We start from the raw sequence: 24,177 nt of genomic DNA, 5'->3' as shown, positions 1-24,177 counted from the left end.
AAAGCTCAAATAAGTTAAATGTTTTGGAAGAGCATTAGTTTGGGATCCTGAAGATTTGAAAAAAATGATCAATCCAGTAAGCTGCCCTTTCCCAGATGTACTCCTCAATCTTGTATCCCTGTGAGCATCAGCTGTGTCCATCTCAGCACAGAGGTGAATAACAGAGAGCATCTCCTTCTTTCAGAAAGGCTAACTGCTGATTATGATGTAGTTAAGGAAACCAGTGTCAGTACAATCAATGGCCACAGCACATGAAAACAAATACCCTGTATGCCACAATCTGTCAGAATCAGAATGGGCTAACGACCTGGGCATTTCCAAACACATTTCACCCATCTTAGATTAATTGCACATTAAGATAGAGTGGGCGTATAAAGGAAACAACTGAAACAATGTTTGTGTATGCCAAAGAGATAATGAGACTTCTGTCCTTCCCCAGAATCGGGGTCAAACCAGACCTTTACAAAATTATGCATTCATAATAAATGGCAACTTAATAGATTAATAGTAAGCAGTTGACAACTGGAGGGGAAGTCTTGAGGGCAGAGAGTTTTTACCAGATCTGTGGTTTTTCATGAAGACATGCCCATACCATACATACATTGTTCAATTAACAAGAACACTCTCTACAGTCACTTGAAAATTCCTCTTATCATCTTTGTTCTTTTCTTCTGTATGAAGCGAGGTGGAATTTTCCTCCACAGTTTCAGTGAACCCTGACTACAGCTTCTAAGAGACTCATTATCTCTTCTATCACATCAGCTTCTGCTTTCAAGGCTTATTGTTTAGCTCTTAATATAATTTGAGAGACTAAAATGCCTTCAAAACACCCAAGGTGCCTTTGTACTGAGTAACCAGTAAATCACCATGTCTGCTGTGAGATCTGCTTTATGAAAAAACATACTACTTGAACACTAGGATACTCAAAACCTTTGGAAGTTAAATTACCTTAATTTCTTCCTTAGATAAAAAAAAAATACTTAGTATTTAAATGGGTTATCATTTTGAATCTCTGTTATGGATTTGGTTTTATGTAAAATATGTTTCAGGAACGTGCAATGCATTGTGTCCAGCAGAAATCTAAACCAATACAGTTTTGCCAGTCAAATAAGATCAACCAATATGGATTAGGCTATGGAAATATAAGTTTCATAACAACTACTTTGTGCACTGGGTTGAGTAAATTGACCTTACTCTTCTGTTTCCTGCTTTGGCCAGGAGCTTCTCGTTAAGGAGCAACAATAAACTTACACAGGGAGTAATTGCAAAGTAGTCTCAAGGGAGTTTACCACTGAAATCTCATTGAAGTTCAGTAGGATTATGGCGACTAATTCCCCAAAAGCCAACCAAAAATTCACCATCTAAATAAGAGCGCTTGTGTGTGTTAGCATACACATATGCATGTGCACATATATACATGTATGTTTATGTCTGTACATGTGCATACCCACACTCATATACAGTGATGAGCAGTCCCATACATGTACCCACAAGTGACACGATACTGGAGTGCTCTGAGCTTGACAGAAGGTGCTCGCATTATGTTTAAGTGAAACCTTTTCTCTCAATTACTACTCTCAGCAGTTAGTTCTGTCAAACTAATAATACAGATCTGCGCAGTGAAATGATACAGTATTGGCATTAGCATATAAAATAAAGGTAAGTATAGGTTTCTCATGTCTGCAATTCTTTTCTGTTTTCTCTCTATTGGATAAATTTACCAAACACTTCAATTTCTTTTTCAAGGGTCTGTGTAGGATCATTGGTTTTGATGGGGAAAAAAAAGTATATCCGTTTAAGATATAAGGATCATTTACCCCTCTGGTTCAGTTTTTGGTTCCTAACAATATACAATAAACATAACTATAGCAGACTATTTAATAGTCCTGTTAATATTACATGGCCTCTAGCTGAAGAGAGTCTAGCTGCCTTAACTAAACAAAACAACTTGCTGTAGGAGCAGTTTTCAGGACAGTGATAAATCAGTGTAATACAATCATGCACTGAGCTCAAAACAAATATAAGACTGTCACAAATATTATAGTACAACTGGGAGAAGTCAAAGGTATGTACAAGTCATTGACAAACATTGGTGCAAATGCTTTAGACAAGACATTTAAAAGAAATTTACACTTAAACATAGGTCAAATTTATCAAAGTTTGATAAATTTTAAGGACAGTAAAAAAGTACAGAAAACATGAAAAAATAAAAAAATCCAGCAAATTCATACAGTACAGTTTTACTACATTTATATTACAGAATGAAGACAGAAAAGGATACAAAGAATTAAGGGCAAAGAAAATTCTACTGGCCGTATCCAGTGGAATTTCATTGCCAATGAGAGATGCGCACACACAAATGCACGCTCACACACAAAAAATAAAGACAAGAAAACAAAAAATCATCTACTGTAACAAATGGCAGACACAAAGGTGAGAAACATTTGGCATGTTGCAGCACATGAAGTCATTCCCGATTGGCTAACGATGGTACCTGGCTCGGCTGAAGATCACTGGCTTGCCTGAGCGGAGTAACGGACGGAGGAGGCACACCTGATGTGGATGCAGACCGACCTAATCTGCAACTTGCTTTAGGCTCTGCGAAAGAGAAGAAAAACCAGTGAGTGGGAAGCTGTTACTGCTGCATTAACTGAAGCATGGTGCACCCAGGATTCCCTTGAAATGAAAAGCCTTGAATTCTAGTTAGTATTGTGCACTTTGCTGGATCATGAAAAGCTGGGCTTAGAAGGAGGGAGATTAGGATGGAACCTAACGTCCCATGTTCTTTCCTTTCACTCTAGTGCATCTGAAACCGAGGTATAGATTATAAAACAGCACACAGACTGGAAGCACATCAAGAAGACCATGTTGCTCTCCTTTTAAGGAAATAGTACATAAAAGCAGTGAGGATACTATCGTACTTCGGGATTTGGAATGACACCAAAAGCTCTAGGAAATGTGATGGCAGTGACTTGAAAGACAATGCAAGAAGAAAAGAGAGAAATCAGAACTTCAGTGGCAAATTCTGAACTCAGTTCCCCAGAACTGAGGTGATTACAGAAGCCTTCAATTAGAAGAGAATGTTCAATTCCAAAGAAAAACTGAACAGAATTTACATGGTTATTTCATTTTCTTTCTATTGTACATGAAGGCAATTCTCAGAGGGCTCCCCACTGGCCTCTAGTGCAGGTTACTTCTGTTAACATACTGACATGAAGCTGATCATGCAGCACAGGAGTCCTGAAGGTTTGCGTCTGAGCTGTGCTGACACTAGTGTGCTACCCAACAATGTTCAGCATCTCACATCTTGTCTAGAATAAACCATCTTTTTCTAAGAAAAAAGTCTGCTGTTTCTGCTTGAAGAATGTCGTTGTCCCTGTGCTTCCTGTTTATACTGAGCAGACAAATCCTTGCAACCATGGCTTTTGGCTCAGATGAATATGCTCATTCTCACCATGTTTATAAGCCCTCCTCTTAACCCTGCACCTGTCTTTCCTATTTAGTGGGTAATACTGAGACCAAGAACACTCACGCTCAGCAGATCTACTTTGTACAATTGTGGACTTTCAATTTTTAGCTGAAATAATAGTGCTTTAACATGAAAAACAAGTAACTATAATACCATGCCTCCTCACAATGGGTTGAAAGAATTTCTCTTATTCAGCCTCACGTTTTCAAGAAGAAAGGAAAGATTTATGCCTTCTTCAATCCAGGTTTGCCTTTGAAAACCATCTTTTGCTTCTGTCTCTCTGAAATATATTTCACACGCCGTATTTAAACTGTTGTTTTGTCTCTGTGTGTTTTGTCTTAATATTTCTCTCCTGTGTGGATCTGTAGGATCATCACTAGCCAGTGGTTGGGCCAGTGTTGAGAAGGAATAAAGCTGTCCACAACTAACATGTCTTTAAGGTCACATGGTGCATCTTGGAAACTTGAGGATAGCTGACAGGTCACACCACCTACCAGCAGTGTGCTGAAATTTGTCCTGCCAGTCTCTCTGATGCTTTTTCATTCTTGTCTTAAATGGCTATTTTTATAGGAATTCAAAATTGAGTAGAGAAGAGAATTGAGTGGAGAAGAGCTATCCACTTAAGCTGAAGCACTTAAACCAGTGAAAGCATCTGTATGGGTGAATATTCATCAACTAAATATTAATACGTTGGTTAACATCCAGCTGGCTGAGCAGCAAAAATATTTATGCAGTTTGACGAATGCATTATTCAATTCACTCATTCCTAGTCAGTCTGTAAACATACCACGAGTCAACACGGCAGTAAGCACACAGAAAGGAGCAGACAGATCTCCCCCATAACCTTACATTTTGTACATAATCTGTTGTTTTGCTTTTTTTTTGGACTTAGGTGATTATTTCAGGAGTTTGATTGTATTTTTGTTCAGATTTCACACCGTCTGTGTGCCAGATAGCTGTTTCTTTCAGTAATAATAATAATAATAATGGGTTTCTCTTCCCTCTCGGAATTTTTCTGGGGTTTCAGATGGAGCGAGAAGAGGGTTTTTTTGGTCATTATTCTCCTATTGCTAAGTAGAGGCTCTGTTTTTGCTGTGACAAGCAAAATCAGACATTCAATGTATCAAAAACTCCAAGGCACTGTCTGCCATTGCTTCTGAGTTTTCTTTAATTCTGAAAAGCAGAGAGAAGAGTCATAATTTCCCATTTGGATATATGTGCAACAGCAAAAGATTACCGTTTCCTTGCCAAAGAGATTCCTTTTATCTGGCATCAAAGAAACAAAATCTATCAGACACAAATGAAGGATTACTTCCTTTATCTCCCTGTAATATATTTTACAGTATTAAAGAAATATTGCAATTTCCATGGTGATCCTCATCAAGAGCAGTTTCAGAGACTGTTCTATCTAGGTGCTTTTTTTTTTTTTTCAGTTCAAGAAGTTAGGTAATGCAGTGAAAGGGAAATGGTTTCTCTAATAGCCATTCCACTGGTCTCTCTGGGAGTATTTTTAGACCAAATACTTCATTCTACTCTAATTAGTGCTCTGTGTAACCTCTTCACACTGCACACTGCTGTGGAAAAAAAACATTAAACACTGTTTATCACTAGCAGTGATGCCCAACTCACTATTTTGCATTCTGCAGCCATGTTATTTTTCAACTTTATTGTACTGGGGTCAACTGGATGTGGAATGCAATGTTCACTTCAAATAACTTCTACTTTAGGCAGTCTAAAAAACAGAAAGAGATTTTCTTAAGTAATTTTGTCCACTGTCTATTCATTTTCAGTCTCTTCAGCTCTTGGTTTTTGTGTTTTAAATGGCCAATTCAGCATGTCTGCAAGGTCTGCATATCAATATAGATCCTGATTCAGGAATGAAAATGAGTTTTATTATTTCCTGCTGAGAACGCTGAAGGAGGAACAATTCTGCCAGCAAATCTCAAGCATGGTTTCTAGCATTTGGTTTGTGTTCATATCATGTGGACAGTATTTAGACAGGTCACTATTAACATCTGAAATGAACAGTCTTGAGAACATGTGAGAAGTTCCTTCTGTGACTGCAGTACATGGTGCGGAGCAGGGCACAGGTCTATCAGTCAGACTGATGATCACATGGGGAAGGCTCTGCAGATATCTGTCCTCCAGGATGGACCCATCTGCTCAGGTTCCATGGCAGTCCTAGCTAAAGCACCTCTGGTTCCACACTGATAAATCTGATGTGGCACCTCAGCTCTGTGCTGCACTTCATTGTGAGAATGTATCCTCTAGTTCTAAAGCAAAACTGCCCAAAAGAGTTCCAGAGACTCCACTCTGCATCTACAACTAGGAGCCTTTTGCCATTGCTGTAAAGCCACTCAAATGCTGACAAAGGCTAGCAGTTTACTGCCAAGGTAGGGAACACATGGGCATATGTCTAAGTGCTTTACTGGACTCGAGCCAGAGGATGCAATGCATTTCAGCAACCATTAAAGATGCTTGTTGCAATCAGTGGGCAGCACGAAGACTGAATTCAGCAGATTATTCAGGCTAGCTACCTATCTGCTCTGTAGATTTTATTTAGTTAGGTTTGTAAGTGTTTGTAAGATTCAGTTGCTATATTTCACTGAAAAAACTCCTGTGGTATTATTTTGCACACCTTCAAATGACAATTTCCTCAGACCATGCCATTTTGTGAAAAATACTCTGCTCACAAACAGTCTGAACCAGGAGCCAGCCAGGGTGGCTGGTCTGCTGTGTGTCAGCCTCTGGTCATGTCCCCTGCTATGTCACCCACAGCAGCCACAAGACTCCCAGCAATCCCAGTGGTAGGGAATGAACCAGCGTGGCCAGTTGCACTGGGAACAGCATTACTGGACTCTCAGGTTTTAAGCTGAGTCCTGACACTGCCAGCAAGATGATGTGGACATAAGCGAGCAGACAGCCCCCAAAAGACAACATAAAGGGTGACCATTTTAAGAGAAAATACCTAACAGAAATATAGGCTTTCTAGTCACAAATACGATTGTCTTAAAATTATGTACTTAATTTTTTAAGAACTCACATAAATGACCTGTTTTCCAAAAACTCAACAAACTGCTGTCATCTTAGCTAAACGTGCAGAAGCTCAGTTGCTTGCATTTGGGGCAGAGAGTTGTTGGATTTCACTCAACAAAGCAGAATGCTGAGAAGAGACAAGATTTTATGGAAATATTTTCCATCAGTTTTATACCAATGTGTTATTACTTTCTATATTCTCCAGAAATACAGCAGCTCTGCACAATTTTTATTTTTGGATCTTAACGAGAAGAGTTCTTTTATTCATCCAAGGAAGACTTCATTCTGCCTATCCTAATCTTAATTCAAAAAAATACTCTGGCTGTCACTTACATTGGAGAAGCTTCTTATCCTGTCACAGTCTCTTCTTTGCACATGAAAAGAGAAATATTGCTTATTTGCTACAGCTGCCAAGAAGCACGTTTTGAATTAAACAAGGCGATGTGACAGGCTGAGAGTAATCACATGCAAAAAAAAAAAAAAAAAGAAGAAGAAGAAGAAGAAGAAAAAGAAAACATGCATATTGGAAAAATAAATCCTGTTATCATCATAGTGGCCTGGCTGCGTTGGTCTCCTAAAAAAGAAGAGTAAGCTGAAATATAACTTGAAATTATGAAACCTTGGAAGTGGAATAAACTATATATTATTCTTTCACTTACAGAAAATATTCAGGGCTTCATCTGCAGGAGTCACTCCATGCCTAAATAGCACAGCATCATGTCAAACTGAGCGGTTTTCACAGAGGAAGCATCCATGCAACTCAGTGTCGCCCGGTACCAAGAGGCCAAAGCAGTACTCAAAACCAAACAAGATGAGAGAAAACATCTCTGCTTTAGGTGGGGTCTGTTTTAAGTTAGGAATTGTTCTGAACCATCATGTTTCAGGTCTGTGTCAACAGCTAAGGCAATGAAATAAGGAATGAACACTGGCAGTGCTCTTTTCTTCAGCAATTCTTTGTTTTTCTCTGAAGCTTCTGGCACTGGTAGCCATCAGTCTTAGGGCCCAGGACCAAAAGGACAATTTGGCAATTATGTTGTTCCACGTGGCAGTGATGTTGCTGCTGCAGAGAGCACTGTGTGTGTCTGCGGTCAGGCTCTGTGATGGGGTGGAGCAGCACACTAGAGATCACACACCTGGCTCACGGCACAGTAGCTTGGTGCTCTCAGTGCACAGTGCCCAGTACTGCTGCAGGCACTGCCTGGGGACAGCCTGTGTGCTGACCGAACACAGACAGCCAGTGTAGGTAAGCTCTGAAAGCATCGTGTGCTGGCCTGGACTCGCTGGGCTGACTACCGAGTAGCGTACACCTCTAACGTCACCTTTAGTTGCCTTAGCTTGGAGAATCCTTGAGATTTAGTAACGCTGATATTGCTTTATTAGAACAATTAGAGTTTGGTGGGAGTACTGAGTCTTCTTTGAGTGAAGTAGCCCTATCCAGTATGAACTGATGCTGTGCCCCTACTTCCTTCTTGTATCAATGAATCTGCCTTGCACCTTGCACCTTGGGCTTAGCAAGCATCTCTGAATTCCCAAACAGCTTGAACTTAATTATTCATTACTTCTGCAATCCACCACAATACTAACCAGTAATTCCAATGAACAGCAGATATTTACTCCCTTCATGATTATCTGCAACGTTTTCAGCTTGAATACAAAATGGGTTGGCTGAGTGACAAGCTAATGGTGATTCAAAAACAGTGCAGAACTGAACAGCATCTGTGAGATACAAGAAGCAGTGCAGTGCCTGTCTTTAGCAGCAGGTGGCAATGCAAAATACTGCTTCATAGTTGCAGTTAGAAAAAAAAGAGGCAACATTCCAGAAAATACTCTTCAAAGCTCCTGGAGTGAAGTTATCACAACCTTCTGTTTCACAGATCTCATTTGGCTGTTTGCTAGAATTGCAATGACTTTCTTAAAGGGCAGCATGCCCCCAAAGCACTTACAGTGCTTTCCCTAAGAAACAGTAGGCTGACACGAAATAAAAATTTGCCTTTACAAATTGTGGGGCAGATGAGAGAACAATTAACCATTAGGTTCAGTGATACCCTTCTGCTTTTGACAGGCCATACTCACTGAAACAGATTGACCAAAATTTCAAGATCCTGTTTAGAGATGGCTTATTTCTCCTCAGACCTTACCAGCAGGTGCAGACAGAGACCCCCTCTACTCCAAAAAAAAAAAAAAAAAAAAAAGGTACTCACTTAGATTCTCTCCAATTCCTCAGCTGAGCAGCCTATTGAACACACATGAAAAGTTCTTATATATAATTTCTGTTTAACCACAGAGCAATTCAACCTCATTTTCTTTATTTCAACAGTGTCTAACAAGTGCCTGGACCCGTGCAAACTAGGAGGTAGGCAGGACACTGTGGTACTGTGGTCTTTAAAGGACAACCTTTTTTTTCTCATATCTATGCTGCTGGAAAGAGAACAGTGATGATGATGACTATACTGGGGATTGCTCTGATTTCATTTGATCTTGTGGTAAATCTAAGTTCCAAATTCCTAGCACAGCTGAATGAAATTGATTCCAGAAAGCATTTATATCCATACAGATGTATTGAATCTCTTTTCTTGCCTTCTTTTACACTTCTAATTTAATTGCAAGGAATGAACTGTCATAGTTCATGTATAAGTTCATTGATGAGTACTGCATAGAGCATTTTGAATGTAGTGCCCCACCGATTAAAGGTAAACCACGTTGCTCAGGCAACAGCTAGAGATACAAGGGAAAAATATTTGTGGCAGATGAGAGACAATATTCATCAAATGAAATGTCATAAAAACTGTGGGGAAGGGAAAATCATGATCAGCTCACAAATTTTCATCATAAAAGAGGAGTCAAAATTCAGCCAATGAATATTTTTATAATATTTCTTACCATGAGTCTTTGAAAGTCTTAGTTATGCAGGAGAAAGCCACAGTAAACTAAATCAAGGCATGATTCAACAACTATTACATTTTGCAGATGCCAAATCAAGATTGAGGCCAAAATGTTTTGTCTGCTTTTGGAGATCAGCCAAATCTTTAAAATAAAACTCATGTAGAAAGGCTGAGCAGAAGTGCTGTGTTTTGCTAAGAACTCATTCTTTAATTTTCATTTCCTTTCTGCTCCATATTGTCATCCAGCAGAAAAGAAAAGACTGCTACACACCTTTAGTTATGGTGTTATGAGATGTCCTGATACTTTGATGTGGTACCTGTAAACCCAGTCTTTTACCGGTTTCAGCACTGATGATGCTATAATACACTGGGAAAAGAATTCTGAACAAAACTATAGCTAAGCTGGAAAATTTCTATCTACCAGAATGCTTTATGAGAACAGATGAGTAAACAAGGTAAAATAACCTGCGCTGGAGTCATGAGATTTGCAGAAAAGATATTTTTGCTCCTGCAGGCAGGACTGTTTGGGGGGCATACTGCAGCAACAAAAGCTAGACTACACAGCTGTTGCAAATGCTACTTCTCATCAGTAAAAGCTGCTCAAGTTACCTACTGAGTTTCTGGTTTGATTTCCAGCAAGGAAGGGAAAATTTGAGTTCTATTATCTCACAGGGAAACGATGCCCTGGCTGAGGGCTGGGTACCTCTGCTATCAGCAATGTAAAGAATGATGTCTGCCACTGAAGGCCCAGCAGACCACTCCTGAAGGAACAATTTTTTGTTTGAGTAGCTCCCTCATGGCCTTATTTTTACTGAAGACACAAGGCTCCAGTAATATATATGGCAAGTGTTTTTAAAGTGGGTATTTTCCACAGCCCAAGCAATAAGCAATAAAGCTATTCTAAGTGAACAGTCAAATCTCAAAAAGTGACAATGCAGTCCTTATCCAAGAGCGATACATATCTATTTAGATGTACATTCATTTAGCAGTTGTGTTTGTCCTAGTCAATTTACAGAACAGGATGCATTATTTTCCACAGCTTACAGCAATTCACTATTTTATATATATGAAATATGATTGATAAAATGGATAGATATGAATTTGAGACTTCTGAAACCCACTGTCAGTTTTCTAAGCATCTATGAATAAGCATAAAGAAAAAGCTGGTGTGTCCACTCACTTCGCATATCAAGAAGACAGCTGTGTTTCTGTAAGGTATGTTTTTGTTACTGTATGTGAACTCTCTGAGTTGTCATCTGGGGAGTGAGAAGGATTTTTTGCCATAGAGTCCCTCTTCAATGTCAAACAGTATTTGTAAAATTCTTTTAAAATAGCTGAATGGCAAATGTACACGTTTATATTTCCTGCCACCATCCCAGTCCTGTTCCAGTAGAGTGCACAAGCAGACAGTGCAATACTTATTACTGCAGCAGCTAATGGGCATATTCTAGAAGACATTTGGAAGTCTGAAGAATCCAGACGCTTACTTACCTCTCTAGAGATCCCTCAGCTCATAAGGAGATTCATGAGACCTTCCCTGCTCCGCTGTTTGACGTACCTGAGCTGTTGCTTCCAGCCAACATGGTTGGACTGACGGAGGATCTCCCCAGCCTGCTGGAGACCATGGGTGGGCCCGGCGTTCCATCCCATTCCTGAGCTTTCCCTGGCTCCCTGGAAGAAGCTGTCCCATGGTGGCCTCCCCTCTCTTTGTTTTCCAGCTTTGGTAGTGGTTCAGTGCTGTGACTTCTGATCTTCAGTTCATCTAGCGGTTCTACAAGAATACACACATGGCCATTTCATTATAGAGTGCCTGCTAATTTCCCATACTATATAGCAATCCTTTGTTCAATATTACAATTATTATTAACCAACTATAAATCTTTTAGGGGCAATTTATATCACTATTTTTACCATTTAGGCCAAAAACCTATAGTTTCTGTTGGTTTCAACACACTTTTTAATTAAAACAATATACAGCATAGGAGATCAGTAAAATGTGACTTTCCTCTTAGTACTTCAAATGCCAGGAAAATATTTCTGAAAATGATATCCTATCAAATCACAATTTTATTAACAATTTGAGAAAATAATTCAATTGTTCTCAGATGTCATTTCTTAGGGAACAAGTTCTTCTCCAGGCACTTTCTAAGGAAGTTGTCCCCTATGGCAATTTTGTACAAGCAACGTATCTGTATTCCTTCCTACAAAGCACACAATCCACAAAACTGTCCAATGCTAATATTTCAGGTGTGCTCAACACTGTAACCTAGGGAATAAAATTTCACTTGGTTGAAAAATCCTTGAAGTCATAAAAAGATTTTCTGCTTCAAACACCATGAGTCAATACAAAGAGAAGAAATTCAAAAAACAATGGAATGTTTTTTCAAGTGAAGCAGTGCTGTCTGCTTTCTTCATGGCTGGTGATTTTCTGTTTCTTTCTTGAGACCCTTATTTCTTTTCTTGCAGGTTGAGCAGTGCAATGGAGAAACAATTCCTGATCACTTCCATCTGTAGAGGTGAAGAATTCACACAAAAAACTATGTACAGAAAAAATATTAGATCACTAAGTCATAACAGCTAATTATTGTGTTAGTTATTGAAAGTCTGCTTAACTGTTTAATTCCTTAAACATTAGAATTACTGAGTTGGGGATTTTATATGTCATATTTAAACCCAAAAGACATCCTTAAATGATACACTCAGTTCCAGTCATCCAGATTTATAAATGTAACTGTTAGTGTGCCTATATTTCAGCATGTATCTGCAGTCTTGGAATTTACAATTGATACAGACAGAAAATCTTCCCTTGAGTCTCATCTCAAAATCTTTTTGTGGCTGCAGAAGGCATTCCAAGACTGGGGAAAGCCAAGTGGAGGGAAAATGCCAGGAGCCATTCACAAGCAAGAGGTGACAACAGCCCCCAGGGGATGCACGCTTCTCCAGAACTGGACTGGGTCTGCAGCACTGCCAGAGATGCAGTACTAAAGCTTGCCTCAGTAACTCCTTCCTCTCCTGATCAACCCCTGGCCAGAAGAAGCTGAGACTATCCAACTGGAACTGCTACTCAGATGGTACAGCCCCAGAAAAACAAGCCATGTTCCTCCCCGAGCTGTTTACCCTTGCTACAGGTAACAGTGGTAGAGGCAATATTTGATATCTATAGGGGATGACAGGGACCTCACCTATGAACAAGAGCTACGAAATCTCCTATTTTGACATTGAGTTTCTTGTCATTCCGCCAGTCTGAGGATGAACTTGTTGATGAGCAACAACGGTCATTCTGGAGTTTTCTCAAGGAAATACTAGAAGAAAAAAATCTACTCTACGTACAGTGCAATATGTAATTGCTAATACATTTAATGAGTTACTATCAGAACTGAAAATTTGTGATATCACAACCTCACAAGGATATCACAACTTTCAAGATTTTTTTTTAATTACTCACAGTAACATTCCATCAGAAAACTGAAAAATGATCCCAGTTTAGCAAGTCCCATAAGCAGCACTCAGTGACATTTTATGTGAAAAAGACCTTCAAAAATCAAACCACTTCCTTGAACTTTTAGGTCACTTACCTACTTTAATGTATGCAAACAGACAACAGAATGAAAATCCAAACTGTTTGTTTTCCTGTTTGGTAACCCCAGCAGGGTACGAGGCTGAATAACAGTCTGTACCAAAATAACATGACATCTGCCTTTCCGGGACCTTTGCTATGAGCTGTCTGTAACACAGCTCTGTGACAGCATAAAGGGACTTGCTAACATAAAGAGTTGTGCAAAGAAATGCTCGGCCCAAATTATAACTAGACTTGAACTGTTTTAGTTACCAACAAAAAGGCAACAAATATTGTCACTGAACCTTTGTCTACCAAAAATAATTATGTATTTTTTCACATAAAAGATGTATGCATTTCTAATTTTTTTCTCTTTATCAATAAAATGCACTTTTCTCAGATACTGTGGGAAAAGGAGACGTCAGAACAAAATTTCAAAATATTCTGGAACTGTATCAACCATCAACCATCTCCACACCAATACAGGACTCCATCTAGCCTGCAACTCTTACCACCCAGCAAAACTAAGGGAAAGCCAAAAGAATAGAAAATGCTTTAAAAAGACACTGAATGTGGCCTTACCCACACCCACTAGCTCAGCGCATCATACAACAGAATTAATTTACTGTGTCACTCAGCTGCTGTGATTACCTCAGTGAAAACCTTCCTTCTGCACTTCCCATTGACACTACTTGAGCACCAGCCCTTGAAATCTCAGGTGCTCGTGCAGTCAGCCCTTAGCTACAATGGAAACACTCAGGATGAGAGTGGAGCTAAGGATGCGTCCACTTCAGCTTACTCAACAAGAGAAGCATTTGTACTTGGTGCTTGATAAAAATGATTTGTGCGTGCTTAGCTTTATTATCAGCCGAATCAAAGTACAGCAGTACTCTGCAAACAGCTGGAAAGTATGGGAGTATTCAGGATAAATAAAGAGTTGGCTTATAGTCTGTTTCTTTATAAAGTGCAGAAAATCAGTGTTCAGCTGGCTGTCTAGACTTTGTAAATTTAAGTTCTTTCTGGGGGATTTTCAGTTCTCGGTTTATCTGAAAAGTAATATATTCTAAGAATGAAAAGCAGATTTAATCAGATTATAATGTCAAGCAAGCCGACACAGAGCCTGAATCATTATTATTTGGTGATCATTATCAATAACACTGATACACACAGCCTGTCAGTGTTTTATATAGTCTTCTATAATATTACTTTCCTGCTCGCTTCAGAATATATTAAATTTTTTTCAAAAATTGTGGTATTTCCCATTTACTCATCATTTGTGGGTGATTTTACAAGAATTTCAGCTTTCTTAATAGCTGTCAATGGGAATCACACTTCAAATTCAATAAAAAATCACAGTGCTAGTTCTCGCTTGATTAAAAGGGTATTTCACTTCCACCACGTCTATGGCAGCTCCCCTCCAGGTCATGGAGCAACAGTGAGACCTGTTGGTGACTCTCACCATCACTTGGCTGCTTGGATGTTTCCATGCTGTTGACTACTCCGCGCTGCAGATGCAGCCCTAGAGAGCAAACTCAGTGGCACAAATTACTGTCTCTCATAAAAACATGTTCATTACTTTATATTTTCACTCATGCTGACAGGCACGAGGCATTGGCAGAAAGCAAAATATGGATGTAGCTCCTGGCTGTTGTTACCTATGGGTGGTGACCTTATCACAGACTGAAATCAAACTTGTACATTTTCAATGGACCAACCCTCTAAAATAACGACAGCAAGATTTAAAAGGCCACTTTATTCACACTGATTCCATACTAAAAACATGAACTCTAACTAGTCACATGGAAGCTTGTATTCTCCTGGAAGATAACAGTAACTGACACACGACTTTTATTTATTTTTTTATTCAAAAAGTGCAGCAACACAGATTGGATGTAAGGTACTTTATGCCGTTAAAAGTTTTAATTTGGAGTTAGGAGATACAGAAGCTTGGTGTTATGCTGGGAATTCAGTGTGTCATATGATGGCCACAGGCAAATCTTTTTACAGTCAAGTGCAGTATTTTGAAAGCTGAAATTGTTATGGAAAGCATCTTTATTGTTCAATAATTCGTAAGCAGAAATAGTACATAAAAATGTAAATTTCAAGAAATAATTCACTGCTTTAAATATTTATGGATACAGTTGGCTGAACTGCCATAAAGGCACTCAAATGTTTCAAGCACTTCCAGGTGTCACTGTATTTCAGTATTCAAAGACATGCATTTTCCTTATTTATTTCACCTAAGTCTCAGGCTTTTCAACTTCAAGAATAAGATGGTAGCTAACGTTATGTATGAGAACATATTTTATTTATTATTGATGTGCACCATTTCCCCCTTTATGAAGGATCCCCTAATAGCTGCACACCTGGCAATGCTGGTTTGTGAGCTGTGGGATTGGAAGTCTCATAAAAGATACCGAAAGGGAGAAACAATTTGGGTTAATCAGCTGTAACTTAGACCAAAACAAACTGAAAAGCACAGCTAAGGAAACATCTTACCTGAGAAGCAATCATTCAAATGAATATATTCTCTATGGCCAGTCTGCCACTAAGCTCTTAAGCACAAATTAATTGCGGGTCCTGATGGCCTCTAAGCACAATGCTGGATAATAAACAGCAGAACCTGCATTACTGTTTGGGGTTTTAGGGGGGGAGGCAGAAGGAAGAAGTGCAATTGTCTTAAGAAACTTTAAATGAGGGTTGCTGTCTGCCATCTTTGTCAGTTGAGATGAAATGTATAAGCTATTCATACATGCATTATTCATTCAGTCTTTTTCTGTGTGTTTGTTATAAACCTAAATAAATAATACATCATTCTAGGCAGAACTCATATAGCTTGGGAAGTAAATGGTACTGCTCACAAGGTCTACAATTCAGCATATGCAAAGCAAGGACGGTCACCTGGGATGGGTGTAGATGCAGGGACCAAGAAGTACTGATCATTCCCAACCCATCTCACCTCACACCCTACAGGGTGGCACAGCCTGGCTGGAGAGCATCACCAAGGGTAGACTTGGCTACAGCAGGGATGGAGATAGGGGATTAGCCTGTAACCTGCACATGAGGAGTGGAGCCACCTCAGAAACATCCGAGGCTTCTACCTCTTTCCCTGTTCCATCCCCCAACTCGTGGCACAGGGAAAAAGCCACCGTGGCTCCAGCAGTGCCCCATATAGTACAGCCAACGTGACAGCAGCACCTGCCCATCCACGGCAGACATGGTGTGTTGAGTAGTGCTAAGGCCTTGAGGAAACCCCAGTGTGGCAGTTTCTTCTTCCCACACACCAGGAACTTCCATTTATCTGTGTTACACATTCAAAAATAGGTTCTGTCTTATAATGGCTTTCTTGATGTGTGGTTGTCTGATTGGTACAGCTGTAAATATATTACAACCTCTGGCAAAGAAAACAAACAGGCTATTAATACCACACACAAGGAACATGGGTAATGCTCAGTGCATAAGCCATTTTTTTTCCAAAAAACAGAAGTATATTATACTGTCAATGAAAGACATTTCCTCATCTTTATTAACTGCAGTGGTTTGCCTATTCTGACTTCATCTGCTTGCTAATTAGGCAGAAGTTTGCTTTGCATATCAATTTTTAATACTCCTTTTTACAGTTAAGTGAGAGTTGCAGCAGCCAGCTTGTTCAATTAAAAGCAGCTCTGACCTAGTTCCATGCAAAATCAATAGAAAGCCTGAAAGAGTCTCACAAACCATCTAACATTTAAGGAGACATGGCTGAAATGCGTCCCAGAGCTTACTGAGCACATGCTCCTGTGAGAAGCGTGGCTTTTGTTTTCACACAGTGAAATACATATGAGAGCACATCTGCCTGGCACAGACCTGTCTGCTGCAGGCCTCAAAGTGGGGGAGGGAGGGACTGCTGAGGAAATTTGGCTGATATTCCATGGCCATCCCAGGGCTGTAAAGTCCTCGTTAGAACTAGAAGATTGGAAGAGACAAAGCCCACACTGCAAATAACTGCAGACTGAGAAAAGAAGGAATAGATTTATGAGAAAATGTCAACCAGAGCTTTAGAATGCAAAACATAAAAGACTACAATTTAAATATAAAACAGAGATTTGGAAAAGCATGAAAATGTTATAAAGGGAGACAGAGATATTCTCACATGTTAAGTATATTGAGTAAACATATTACTTCCCATTAAGCTCCAGAATTTTCTGAAGAATAGTTAGGGGAGCAAGTAATCATAGTGCCATTTAGGTTGGAAAAGACCACTAAGATCATCTAGTCCAACTATCAGCTCAGCCCCACCATATCCATTGAGCCGCGTCCCGCAGTGCCTCATCTCTGTGTTTCTTGTGAATCTCCATGGACAGTGACCTCCCTACCTCCCTGGGCAGCTGTGCCAATGCCTCACCACTCTTTCTGAGAAAAAGTTATTCCTGATATCCACCCTGAATCTCCTCTGCTGCAACTTGAGGCCATTCCCTCTTGTCCAAATATTTGACGAAAATTAAGATTACTAGGATCTAGTTTTTGAAAAAAAGAACTCAACAAGTGGCATTATCTGCCACTTTAAAGATGAAGTTTTAGAAGTTCTCTCTTTTAAGACATGCATTTAATACTGACGTCATACAGTAAGAGAAGAAATCTGTGATTTAGTGAATTATCCTTGTGACTGAACAAAACATAGGAAAACCTGTTTTTAATCTTACATAAGGAGAGTCATTTAAGCAGGTTTTATTTTGCCACACATTACAGAAGTGATGACAATATAATACTTCCTGTTCCCAGTGGGGTTATCACTACGGTTAGTTCTGATCCTGCCCTTGATCTTTCACATGTGCCTATTCTGATTCACATCACATCCTTTTGCATACAGTCCTTTAACTAAGAAGGCAATATTTGGAGTATACACATTGTTTTACAACTGCATTACCAAGACAATTAAAAATCAACGTCCTGGGATTCTTGTCATTAAATCAAATTGCATTCTTGGAAAATATATTATTTCAGCACTCAATCAATAGATTTAGTATCTACCTCAGAGCAGTCACAATTATGTAATTAAGCAGAAGAAGATACTCTATGATGTTCACTGAGTATGTGTCTTTTTATGCAGCTATCAGAGCTGGCTATGTTATGAGCTGGTGCCTTACACTCAGGAGAACCTCAACATAAACCTGTCCCCCAATGTTTTCTTGGGCTAAAACTTAACACAAGCACATCTTGTGATCCCCACCGTACAAAAAAATAGTAAGACTGAACAGGCAGTTAAACTGTGAACATGAATGACGCTTGCTATAAAAAATGGCCCAACTGTTATTAGCCCTCAATTTGAGGAGAAGATGGAGTCAACCCTTACTTAATGATTTCCTTCCCAACCCTGTTCATCTCACTGCACGTCCATTCCATTATTCGGGTTCTTAGATCTATAGCCTTCGTGTTTTGGAGAGGAACAGATGGTTCAATGGTCACTGCACGTGTCCTACCACGGTATGACAAGAAATCAGAAGGCAAGGGTCAGCCAAAGAAGCTAAAATATGCAGACACTTTAAGAAAAATGTTTTTGAAGGAAGTTCATGACCTTGCTTCAAAGCTTCACTCCAAAAGTATCAATCTTTAGTAGAACTGCTGACACTATCAAACATGTCAACACTTTTTTGGTCAAGTTTTCTGCTGAAAAACAACCTCTGAACTGTACCAGCAGTTGAAATACAGAGTTTTTCCTTTGCGTGACTACTTTAATTCTTTCTAGAGCATAGCTCTTCACCACATTCAGTAGGAAATGAAAATTACAGAACAAAACTTCCATGCCATTCTGACTTTCCATGCTTTTTAACAGAGTTAATCATTTTAGACTCCCTTTCTAATTGCAGTTTCATTTTGTGATCTGGTTTTCACTCTTGCTAGCTAAGCTTCTGTTAAGCCATGGCAGCACAGACTTCAGATCCCAAGGAAATAAGTAGAATCACAGATGGCCTTACACAGCTCCGGCTGATGCCTATTCTTGCAAGACATTACTATTATTACTTTAGGAATTGCACAGCAAGTGTGTCTGTATGTTACAATGCATATAAGTAAGAATAAACTACTCAAACACTGTCCAAGCAGGAAAATAGCTGTAGGTTTCTTGGACTAAGGTCTACGGCCATTTTACTGCTTGGGCAATGTACATGAATTATGAATTTAAGTCACACATAAAAATGAAGACATTTCCATCTCCAGAAAAATTACAAATACAGTTTATCTTTTTCACAGGAATAGTTACAAGAACAGTTGTTCCCCTTATTCATTCTTAAATGCCAGATAAGGTGCTAATTGCATGTTACTGTTTTAATAATGAAAAAAAAAAATATTACTAGGGATGGATTATCCTGTTCAGAGGAATAAAAGTAACCTGAACCTTCATGTAAAATGGAATGTAAATGAATCTATACTTTTTACATTCATTATCATTTTGACAATTATTTCATCAGTGTTTCTCTACTTCTTTATCTATACCTAGACTGTTTATACACTCCTACACTTTAAGGGTTCAATATTTGATTCAAAGTTATGCATAAACTCAAAGAAAGCAATTTCCAACTCTGCAATTTCTCTTGTAACTGACAGACCCATAGAAAATTAAGGACAGTACAAACACCGTTTCTCAGTACAGAGTTTAAAAATTTTTAACACACTACTATGAGTAGATGAGATAATACACTGCCAAAAGATGTGTAGCATAGGCAGTTCATATGCCATTTTTTCTTAGCCTTTGCATTATTCGCTGCTACATAGCGGATTTACAAATGCCCTGATTTGCAGAGTGGTTTTGCAAGGAACAACAAGCCAATACAATGGTAGGATCTCCCTCGCCATAATGTATAATGGGATCCCCTGAAGAACATCTCATCTCATCTCATACTTCAAGGACCTTTGTATCGGACTTTTAATGATGGGTTTTAGAACTTTGCTCACTCTGCCAGGAACTGAATCAGACAGACATGCCAGAAAATCTGTGTTTTAAAAAATGGATATATAAGCCACTGAGCCCAAGAAATTGTCAGTCTTTATTACACAGATCAGCACGGTAAAAACGCTTTAAGAAACAACAAGAAAAGCAGTCAGCAGTACTAGAGGATTTAGAACTGAGAGAAGAAACCTTGTTCTTTCCTTTATTCCCCCCAAATTCCCACCATCTTCTTTAGTTTCTAGAGCAAGATCTGTTTCACTGCAAGTGAAGATAATTAGATTCCCTCTATTATAAAGAGGTAATGTTGGCAGCTTAAGAGACCTTGAAACCAGGTTTCTGATCGCAAGCTAGCATGCAAAGAATTTTCTTGTGAACTCGAGCAGCTACCCTGGCTGTGATACAGATATTCCAATTTCTGGGGCACGAGGGGAAGCAGATTTTGTTAGCAAAAGTGATTTTTTTGTTCATGGTAAACTTGGGTGAAATTGTTAAACTTTGCTCTTTTGAAACTTGCACAGTGTTTCACTTTCCTAAAGCTCATAGTCCTCAGATTGGTGGTGGTGGGTTTGTCTGGGGGACTTAGGCCATTTTTCTAAACAAAACTGTGATCTCAATCCTTGTCATCTAGTTTGAGCAGACTGAATTGCTCCCTCTACACATCTACCTGTGGAAAATGCCACATGTGGTTAAAAATGCTTTATGAACATTGTGCTTCATAAAAAAACAAGCATAAGAAATGCAGAATTTCCTATTTAAGGTCTCTAGTATTAGAATTTAACAATTAAAATTTACTTGAATTCTAGATTTTAAAAACTCTGATTCTTAAATTAGGAAAAAAATGCAATTCAAGATAAGAGTACTTGTTTATAAAAACAAATTCTACAAGATGCAACACATGCCTTGAAAAGGGAGCTCTGTACTGCCAGCTGGACAGTCCCACCCAAACATCATGGCTACATCTAGAGGGCACAGCCAACACCAAAAGAGATGCTAAGTCACCAGCACCTCTATCTGATTCACACTCTTATAAACTCACTTTCTCCCCTTTGGAAAGCTAACATGCACAGAAACCCTTTTTCACATGTTCAAAATGCAGTTCCCACTACAAACTGCTAACTCTCCAATTGTTGCAGCACATGATATGATTTTGGTGAGGCACTCTATGGAAGCTCAGTGCTTGATGCCAGGTATTTCCTCTAGCGTGACAGTCCATATTATTTTCAAATAAATTATTCCACATCAGTTTAAAGATTATGAGACAATCCTGCAGCACCTTCATAGGGGATAGTTTCAACATGTTTCTGTTCAGTACAACCATGCACTGCTTTAACAGACAGAAATGAAACATGGTCTTGTATCAAACCCAGAAGCCCCAGGTAGGAGGATGCTGATGAGCATGTGGAGTGAGGACAGCCACCTGCCCAGGAGCTCTGAGCATGTCCTCTTCGACATCTGGTGCTGCCCACCTGGGGAGCTGCAATGCTGTGCTGCTGGCCGCTGCCCTTCAGCATGGCTATGCCTACACCCAAATACAGGCGATGCAAATGAAACTGCATCATTCCTTCACGTCAAAGTCATTACGTTCCTACCTTTTCCCTTAATTCCATCAGAAAAGGGGTACCCAAATATCCTATATGGATACCGCATTTCCTAAATATGCTGTGAAAAATTTTAACAAATTCTATTTTTCAATTTCACTGAAGGTAATATCTTCAGTGTTCAGAAAACACTGCCAGACTGAACATCTCTTATCACTGTTACTGAGATGAGCACCCATAAGCGGGTCCTGAATTGTGTACTGCCACTTGAAACAAAAAGACAATAAATGCTCCAATTCACCGTTCTGCTGTATGACTATCCCATTTTGAATACAGGCTGTTCTAGTCACAGAGGACTAATCTATTTTCTTGAAGTCAGAGACACAGATGGTATAAAGTGGAGTAGCTCTTCTGATTTCAAATATGAAGTAGTGATTTATAACTGCTGAAAATTTGGCCAAAAGGTCAAGATACCTCTCTGGCTTTAAAAGCTTTCTTAGGGAAAAAGAAAAAAATCAATGGCACTCAAAACTCAGAATCTATTATCGTTATCCACGTCCTTAAGTGCAGCACGTGTTGCTTTGCTTACTGGTGACACAGTTAATAGGTGCCAGTAATCAAATTAAAAGAACCTTCTTCCTTTGTTTTTAACAACTTTTGGACAACCCACATTGTCCGGTATGTTAAGAAAAAACTAGAGAAACTGGCTTTTTCAGTCTTTCACCTGAAACTATCTTTTACTTGAAATCTAATAACCAGAAAGGAGCTATTAATTTTTCTTTTTTACTCTTTCCAAGTTGATTTCTTCATTAAAAAAAAACCATGTTGATTAAAATGCTATGCAGAAACTGTTCATGCCAAATAATATAAACAGAAGGAATAAATAAGTCCATATACATCAATCAGAAACAGCAGCTGTTTTCAAAAATCCTGAGCAATTATTTATGAAATTATGTCCTCTTCAATGATTCTGTATATGGTCATGATCCCAGGAGGACCTGATTTTCTGATGAGCCTAAATTGCTGAATTAGAAGTGGAGACTATGTCACAGTACCAATTAGCAAAACCACTGCATATCATCTCAAAATGCATGTTTTTTTCTTTTAATAACCATGAGTAACAAAGACATTCATTCATCTCAAAAATGGAGGGGACATCCCACTTTTCAGTGACTGGAATGATTAAAGGCACTTTAAATAGCCATACTCACTTTTGAGGGAAAGCAGCAAGACAACAAATGGCATAGCCTGCATTTCAATCAAGGAATGCTACCTGCCGATTTAGCCATTCAAAAGAGAAGATCCCAAACGCTGTATTATCCCTGGTGCTGAGAAAGGGCTGAGTCGCTGGCATGCCATGCTCAGTGAGGCAGTAACATGTAGTGAAGGCGCCCATGCATCCTTTCACACGTTTCATTTCTTCTTAGTATCTTTGTTCCTCAGCTCAATCCTTCACATTTGGCATAAACAACGGAAATATTGCTATCCTGCTTCTGAGTGGTCAGCTGAATGGCCTTACTGCCATGTTACAGCTTTCCTTACCCCTTATTTCCTGTGATTGATAACTGGGGGAACACATTTCAGCTTTAACAAGAGGCTCCAGCTGGCCAGACTGGCAGATATGTATATGTAAGGCATTTAATCCATTACCCACATTTTTATGCTTGGTAATTTAGAGATTACTGGAAAAGGACAACAACAGGTATGGGTGAAACAGCACTCAGGACCACTCAACCACAAAATTAATCTTTTTTATTTTTTTCCCCCTCAAAAGCCTGGTTCCTCAAGGAAGTTGAAAAAAAAAAAAAGGTCATTCCCATGTTTACAATTCCATTATTTTCAGTTCTGTCTCATAACGGTAATTATTGGCACTGATACATCAAAACAGGAGCACTCCTTAGATGAGCACTGTGTTAAGGAGCTGATACCAGCAGGTCAGATAGTTCATGACTTCTGTATCTGCAGACGCATGCAGCTCTTTTCCTCGATATGCACACTTACAAGGGAACATCTGACAGAAGCACTTTATTGCTAAATGTCTTTATATCTCAATAGATAGTAACTCACAAGCAAGAACTGAGACTTATTTAGCCTTTGACTAAATGCAGTGAACTCCAATAAGAATATATCCTGTCTGTGGTGAATTAAAGCTGATGTTCTCTTACCCTCCTGGCCACTTTCTCTGGCACTAGTGGACAAAGGGAAGGCAACTGAAGTCATCTACCTGGCCTTGTGCAATGACTTTGACACAGTCCCCCATTAAACCCTTATCTCTAAATTGGAGAAAGATGGTTTTGAAGAGTGGACTACACTGTGGATAAGGAGTTGGTTAGATGGTCACATCCAGAGGGTTGTGGTCAATGGCTATAAGTACAGGTGGAGACTGGCCACAAACGGTGTCCCCCAGGGGTCTGTCTTGGGACTGGTACTCATTAACATCTTCATAAATGGCATAGATGATGGGATTGAGCTGACCCTCAACAAGTGTGCAGATGACACCATGCTGAGTGATGGTGCAGTTCATAAGCAGAAGGAATGGATGCCATCCAGAAGGACCTTGACAAATTTGAAAGGTGGGTCCATGTAAACCTAATGAGGTTCAGTAAAGCAAAGCACAAGGTGTTGCACATGTGTCAGGGAAATCCCAGGTGTGTATACAGACTGGAAGAACAACTCCTGAAGAATAGCCCTGCTGAGAACAACTTAGGAGTTCCAGTAGATGAAAAACAATATGAGGCAGCAGGGCACTCTCGCAGCCTAGAAGGCCAACT

The 24,177-nt window shown here is 39.3% G+C and overlaps 1 protein-coding gene across 2 annotated transcripts in view; it reads right to left on the bottom strand.

Moving 5' to 3' along the window:
* NYAP2 (neuronal tyrosine-phosphorylated phosphoinositide-3-kinase adaptor 2) overlaps positions 1–24,177 on the bottom strand; it is a 122,468-nt gene that overhangs the window by 22,656 nt on the left and 75,635 nt on the right. For both annotated transcript variants that reach the window (XM_031555069.2, XM_085232966.1), the window contains exons 4-5: positions 10,946–11,158; positions 2,495–2,598 (exon numbers count right to left, since the gene is read on the bottom strand). In XM_031555069.2, coding sequence (XP_031410929.2) covers positions 2,495–2,598; positions 10,946–11,158 — 317 coding nt within the window. The remainder of the gene's footprint in view (positions 1–2,494; positions 2,599–10,945; positions 11,159–24,177) is intronic.

The sequence above is a fragment of the Meleagris gallopavo genome, chromosome 11, assembly GCF_905368555.1.
Source record: "Meleagris gallopavo chromosome 11, MGAL_WU_HG_1.1, whole genome shotgun sequence".
NCBI lineage: Eukaryota > Metazoa > Chordata > Aves > Galliformes > Phasianidae > Meleagris > Meleagris gallopavo.
This window is presented reverse-complemented; position numbering and strand designations above follow the sequence as displayed.